Source organism: Engraulis encrasicolus, chromosome 10 (assembly GCF_034702125.1).
Source record: "Engraulis encrasicolus isolate BLACKSEA-1 chromosome 10, IST_EnEncr_1.0, whole genome shotgun sequence".
Lineage (NCBI taxonomy): Eukaryota > Metazoa > Chordata > Actinopteri > Clupeiformes > Engraulidae > Engraulis > Engraulis encrasicolus.
Genome location: NC_085866.1, coordinates 48,502,858 through 48,510,196, shown reverse-complemented (window position 1 = coordinate 48,510,196; position 7,339 = coordinate 48,502,858). Strand labels below are relative to the sequence as shown.

The 7,339-nt window shown below is 38.0% G+C and overlaps 1 protein-coding gene across 3 annotated transcripts in view; it reads left to right on the top strand.

Annotated features, from left to right (window-relative positions):
• The first annotated feature begins 102 nt into the window (after positions 1–102).
• Positions 103–7,339, top strand: part of ap4b1 (adaptor related protein complex 4 subunit beta 1) — a 43,049-nt gene continuing 35,812 nt past the window's right edge. Inside the window, exons 1-5 of one of the 3 annotated variants that reach the window (XM_063209139.1) lie at positions 103–216; positions 2,274–2,392; positions 3,851–3,974; positions 4,456–4,680; positions 6,207–6,337. In XM_063209139.1, coding sequence (XP_063065209.1) covers positions 3,862–3,974; positions 4,456–4,680; positions 6,207–6,337 — 469 coding nt within the window. In that variant the 5' untranslated portion in view covers positions 103–216; positions 2,274–2,392; positions 3,851–3,861. Of the gene's footprint in view, positions 217–2,268; positions 2,393–3,850; positions 3,975–4,455; positions 4,681–6,206; positions 6,338–7,339 lie in introns of all 3 variants that reach the window. The other 2 variants (XM_063209138.1, XM_063209137.1) reach the window with 2 other exon arrangements.

Here is a 7,339-nt window from a genome sequence, read left to right as displayed (position 1 = left end):
ACACCCTTAATGATCAAAGTGGGCATCAAAATTAATATAAGGCTTTGTGTGTTGTATTTTTTTAAAACACAGAATACAACTGGGAAAAGGCCCCGGAAATAATCGGTAACTGGGATGGCGGCGTTTGTTTTGGAGAATGACATGACAGTGGTCTGATATTTTTGATGGGATGAAATTGTTTATCTTCTGATTATGTAGAAGTGGATTTTGACAAAGGTAAGCGTGGTTACTATTAAGATGCAGCAGCTATGTGTCTTTCTTTCATGTGGTTTCCTAGATACTTAGTGTGAACGTTACAGTGAGGCAGGCTTATTTAGCCAACTATCTAACTAGCCATTTGAGTCAGGATTGACCAATGCACTATTCTGTGAAAAACTAACTATGCAACCTGTCGAGTTCGCAGTTAGAGTTGGTCTAAAACCATTCAACATTATTGCAAAACAAAACACGTACTGACATTTGATGACTGGATAGGAGAGCTGCCATGCCTTGTTTTCCTGATGCCTTGTCTACATCTGGGCTGTGTGCAGGCTATATGGTTTTGTTTCATACAATTAAATGCAACATTTCATATTGCATTTTTACTAACTGCAATCTACTAACTGCAATGCATGTGTTACAGTTTTTCTCCATTGATTTGGCTCAGTTCTTGAAACCTGAGATTCCTATAACTATAGGGCTATGCCAAACATTCTGATAAGTAGCAACATGTCACATATCTCCCAAAACGGCTAATTCATGCTTCTAAACTAGACCCCTTTCCCAAATAAATGGTTATTATCATAAAAATGGCATAGATCCTTCTCAACTACTTTGGCTCATTTTAATTCAAGTCCTTCTGCCACAATACACTTTTTGGTTCACAACTACATGGATCATCATGGCATGTTCACATCTCTCCAGAAACAGTTTACCTATGTGCTAAAACTAAATTCCTTTCTCATATAAATCATTATTGCCCACAAACGGCATTGTCCGTTTGACATTGTGTAAGCACTGCAAGTCAAAATGATTAAATGTTTGTCACTATGATAGAGGTACAAATTTCAGATTTCAAAAAAAAAAGTTTTTCCAATTCCTGAAATAATTGGAAAAAAATAGCAAAAAGTAAAGCACTTAGTGGTCCGTGGAATTTCGCCTAATTTTTGTCATTTTTGAGAAAATGTGTCCTGCATCAACACATTGCATAGGCATGTCACACCACAGGAAAATGAAGTCGCACCACAAGAAATTCACTGCATTATGGCCATTTTAATCCTTTTGTATACATGACTGACATCTGAGATCATTCTAATTTGATAATTATATTGTGTTTAATCTTACAGTTTTTCTTGATTGCCTCCACACAAGTTCTGGTACTTCACACACAATTCTCGGAACATCTCACCGATTTCCCAACTCCCCTAACCATTGTCACTGAACACTAAACACAATTCCTTCTTTACACTCGTATTTCAGTTTTAAAACACACTCTTTTCAAACCACTACACACAATTATCTGGATTACACACAATTTTCATGAAGTGAAATCCCTGGTTGTCGCATTGAACACACTGTCATTCAAAATACTAAAATCAACCGCCACACTATGTTCACTTCCTCATCACATGGGCAGACACTCTTCATACCGGTTTACAATCTGAAATCATCACCCCATGAGGACACACATTGCATGTGATATTGATGAAAACATGAGTGGATGCAGTGAGAAAACACATTTGTTTAGTTTTTGAACTCCAAAATCTGTTATACAAGAGATCACTTTCATGTGGTTACCCAATGTTTTACAATAAATTAGTGCATTTTTTTACATGTCAGAAAAATATGTAAAATATATTTTTTTGCCACACATCTGTGTACTCCGAGTCTAAAAACAATATTTCAGTATTTTACTACAGAAAAATACCCTCTTTAGTAAGTAGCACAGTGAAGAAAATAAGTTTCAACTGTGTGTCAAGTTGAGTATAGAGTTTTACCTTTTGCATATTAGTGTTCAATGGTTCACATAAGAGTGTATTGAAATGACTGCTTGTGTGTGTCATTTGAGAACAAAATGACCTTTTTAGAAGAGAGTACATTGTTTTGAGACAAGACGTGCATTTTTCAGAGGAAGTGAAGAGTTTTGCCCGTAGTGTGTGAGGTATGGAGATTTGTGTGTAGAGTTTTGAGAATTCGAGAACTGATTCCGAAAATTGTGTGTAAGCAATCGAGAAAAACTGTAATATGTGTTTTCATTTATTAAAAAAACCCTTTTTTTCCTTCTATAAGAGCAGTCACACCACAGGACACCATAAAATGAACAGAAACTGCGTGACAGAAACATTGCAATATGAAGACATATTAAGAGGTTAATGGTCACCTTAAGCTTCCACAGCACTCCCCAATAACTGAGGTACTGACTGGTTAGGAGCCAGTCTTTAAGACCCTTGTAGTTGGCCTTGCAGCTGCCCGTTCACAAACATTGACATACATGTCACCCCACAGGACGCAATTTGTGTTACGAAATTGAACTTGTAGTTAATATTACTGTCTTGAGTTTTTTCACATTCACATATCTTAATATGAAGTTAATATTTATGCAATCATGCCAAATGCTTCATACACTATTCAAAATGTTGTTGGTTAATTTATATATATATATTATATTCCAGGTTTCATTAATGTTACAGTCACACCGCAGGATATTTGACATATAAACCTTCACATAAATCTTAACAAAAATGTTTCTTCTCATCTACGACTAACATGAAACATAATGTATCACATCTTCTTTCATCGACATTTGTTTTTTAAAGAAAAAATGACAGTTTTGTAGATTTTTAACCAATGTTACGAAAAAACAAGGCGTCACGTCTCCCACCCACATCGTAGTAAAGTAAGTTATTTTACAAGTAATGTTCCAATATCGCCTGACTGTCAATTGCAGTCATGAACTTATTGTTTAATGAAATTCTTAAAATATTATATTTTTAACCGTTTTTAACAATTGTGTAGACTGTTTTGCATGATGCCTTATTCAATGGAACCATGCTGACATTTTTTAGAGAGAACAACCATTAGACTGAGATTTGACTAATCCGTTTAGATCAGCAAGATCTATTTATTTGGAAAATGTGCTAAACGTGTGCTCATTGTGTGAACTGTAGGCTTGTTGTACATCGCCATTTACTAAAATGCACTAGACATTAGAGACATGTACAAAGTATTTAAAATTTGATGAAAACAATGATAAATGCCATTCTGTTGTGAAAAGCTGCAAGTTAGTTATGGGATTTGTCCACGTTGTTTTGAGAATATCATCTTGCCATCAATCATCTAGAAAGCAGATTTAAAATCCCCACATGCTATTATCTCACTAATGTGATTGTTGATGGCAAGTGTAGCTGTTTAACTGTCTAAATTGTGAACTTGCTGCAATTCCTTGTGGTGAAAACAGAAATGTGTTAGAGACTATGATAACAGAGGTTGTGAGTATGAGGTGCATAGTTACAAATGTAGAATCGGCCCTGCTTAATGCCTATTATGCATAATGAACTACAGTTGTAAAACAATACACTGTGGCGTGTAGGAAGATTTGTTTTACATTGTGAACTCTGAAATTCCTTTTATGGAGTTTGAAGCAATGTGTAGTAAGACAAGGCACATGCCTTTATGAATGGAGTGAAATTTAAATTTAACATTTCTGAAATCTTTTTCCTCCAGACAGAAGTTTACCGATCAAAACAAACGTTTTCCATTACATAAAAAAACACAATACCTTCTATTTAAAAGGCATACTAACCTTATGCAAGACATCATCACAAACCTTATACAATTATGAGTTAATGGTTGTGTGTTTGTGTGGATGTAGTCATCATCATAATGCCTTACCTGAGCTCAGAGGAGACTGTGAAGGACCTGAAGAGGGCTCTCTCCAACCCCAACATCCAGTCCGACCGCCTCCGCTACAGAAACTATATCTTACGCGTCATCAGGTGAGACCCTGTAGACTCTGTACAACTGGCACAGTGGCCTCTTTTGGATGTACATGTAAGCTTACCAGAGAAAATAGGCCTACACACATCCAATTTGTTTTGAATCTTTGGTATATTTATGTTTAATGACTTAACTAGTGTACTGTATGTCATCACAATGTCATTTGTGCCCAGCAGAGGTCAGTACAACACATCTAAATGCATATCACAAATACAGATGCATAGATAATACAGTTCAAAATGGACAGGCAGTCTGATTATGAATGGACTGTTAAAACGGATAACTTACTTCGCTACTTATTAACTACTTATTTGCCAACTATTTAATCTAGGATTGCTTTTTTAGATATTGATTCCTTTTTATGTTAATTTATTAAAGCATAGTCCTTATACAGGATTTGCCAGTATGTTAGCAGTTACTAGTAGTTCAAGTGAAATCCCCCTTGGTGATCTGTTTGGATGGGCCTGGTGTACATGACAGGTCGATGACACAGGGACTGGATGTGTCCGCTCTCTTCATGGACATGGTGAAGGCCAGCGCCACAGTGGACATCGTCCAGAAGAAGCTGGTCTACCTGTACATGTGCACCTATGCCAGCCTCAAGCCCGACCTGGCTCTCTTAGCCATCAACACGCTGCGCAAGGACTGTGCCGACCCAAACCCCATGGTGCGAGGCCTCGCCCTCAGAAACATGTGCAACTTTAGGTCAGTGCTATTGGTCAATGCATTTAAATGCACAGAATAGCACTAGAAATAGTAGTCTTTCTTTCTTTTTTCTTTTCTTTCTTTCTTTCTTTCTTTCTTTCTTTCTTTCTTTCTTTCTTTCTTTCTTTCTTTCTTTCTTTCTTTCTTTCTTTCTTTCTTTCTTTCTTTCTGTCTTTCTTTCTTTCTTTCTGTCTTTCTTTCCGTTCTTTGTCCATAGTCCATGGTCCACAGTTCAATGTTTCACATTTACAGGTTGATTAATAGACTAATTTATAGGTCTTGCATACAGGTCTATCAACATTCAAAGAATGGATAGTCAGGTGATCAGTCTTCATACAATCTGGCCCTCACCCTTTCTCATGGGACGGAACTGTCCACATTCCATTTTAATGTGTAATCTATTGTCTTCTTTGTTGTACAACATGGTCAAGGAAGTCAAAAAGGGTGTGCCCTCAGGACCTCTGGGCCCATATTGGAAAATAAGTAAAAGAACCCACCAGAATACTAGGTAACCAGATTAGCACAGAAATTTAGTACCGGTAATAATTTATGGTGACACAAAGCACACATTTACTTCAGTTTTTGAGCTTTTAAGCGTTTATTCAGGCAGGTGTGAGAGTTGTTTAAGAGTAAGACAGGAAATGAGTGTGAGAGCAAGATTGGGGAGGATTGGGAAACGCAGTCACCTCAGGCTCGAATCGAGCCCAGCTGTCTGTCTGACGTAGGAGTATGGTTAGTTTAGAACCATGGCCAAGGCCACAAAGCACAATTATGACACTAGGAATTGACCATGAACAATGTCCTTGGTAATGACTATCGCCCAGTTTTGTGCTTCAGTGTAGTTCAGGAGTGTCAGGAAAGGAGTCAGGAAAAGAAAACAATGCTAGATCAACTCGCCAGGCAGGAATATTATCTGCCACTAAGTGGACTCATCTAGTTTATTAGGCCATAGTTTTTGATAAATGAAGTGATTCTAAATTTGGCAGCACGCTGCTGTATTAAAAAAAGAGAGAAACACTTCTAAATTTGGCAGCAAGTTTTAAGATGCTGCGGTGTAGAATACAGTGAAGTAGGCCCTACCGTGGTGCAAATGGTAGGGCACTCATTTGCTATGCGGCTGACCCGGGTTCGACTCCAGGCCCGGGTCCTTTGCCGACCCTTCCCCATATCTCTCTGCCCACTCACTTCCTGTCACTACCTTCACTATCCTGTCAAATAAAGGCAATAAATGGCCGAAAATATATATTTAAAAAAAAAGAAAGAATACATGACTGAATTTGCTCAGGCAAGTGCCCAAAACTAAAAACAAATTCTGCTGAGATGAAACATCTTAAACCCCCTAAAAAGAAATAACTTACAGTTGCCTACTACTTCTAAACGTGTTTGACCTAAGATGGCCTGGATGAATGTAAATGAGAATCTTCACAGTCACACTTCACAGACATGCTTATGAGGTCAAGAAAGGACAGATGCAAAACTGGTTACCTGACTGATGGCATCATACAGGTCACTGATGTGTTTTGCAGGATGCCAGGAATGACTGAGTACATCCACCAGCCAATCCTGACGGGGCTGAAGGACAAAGCTTGCTACGTGAGGAGGGTAGCTGTGCTCGGCTGCGCTAAGATGCACAGTCTACAGCCCAATGCTGAAATTGGTATGTCAAATGTGTGCAGTAAGGAGAATCCTAAGGCTTTGGTTACACGCATGCAGACTTTTTTAAAAGCAGATATTTTTTATTTATCCATTTTGGATATAAATAAAAAAACACCCTTGTTACAGGTGCGTTTTAGAAATCTATGCTTAAAACTCAGGGCGCTAGGACAAGATGCCCAAATGCCTTACAAAAATATCCTTAAACGTGTAAATGGGGTCTAAATGAACACGTCAGCATTTGTTTTAGAAAAATGTATTTCCAACTGGACTGTTCCCATGGAATTTATTACTTTGCCTGTGAATCATTGAAAGAGGGAGTTGTATGTAAGCAGTGGTAAAAATCAAAGAGAGCCTAGTAGACCAAGATAAAACTGCTTCTTTCCACAAGCTGTCAGACTCCTCAACTCACTGATGAAAACTACATGAACGTTTCAAAGACACCAAGAACATGCCATTAACATTTATTCACCATGCCTTTGCACTTTACCCTTCGCACCTTATATACTGCGTCTATACTACAAGACTCAACCTATAAGACCACTGATTGTACTCTCTGCTGTGTGTGTGCTTGTGCGTGCTTGTGCTTGTGCTTGTGCGTGTGTATTTATTGTCCATCAGTTTGCCTTATTATTGCTGTGTGTGTGTGTGTGTGTGTGTGTGTGTGTGTGTGTGTGTGTGTGTGTGTGTGTGTGTGTGTGTGTGTGTGTGTGTGTGTGTGTGTGTGTGTGTGTGTGTGTGTGTGTGTGTGTGTGTGTGTGTTATGATTGTGAGTGAAAGTGTCACAGAAAGTCTGTAAATTCATGTACCGGTATGTATTTTTACTGCTGTGTGTGTGTGTATGTGTTTGTGATTTTTATCAATATTATGCATGTTTAGTTTAACTGCACATTGGAGACTGGTGAAACTGGTTAAACTTCTATGCTAACCCTGTTACATAGATTTTTGACAATAAAGTACACTTGACTTGACTTGACTTAATCAAACCACGCCTACCCAATGCATT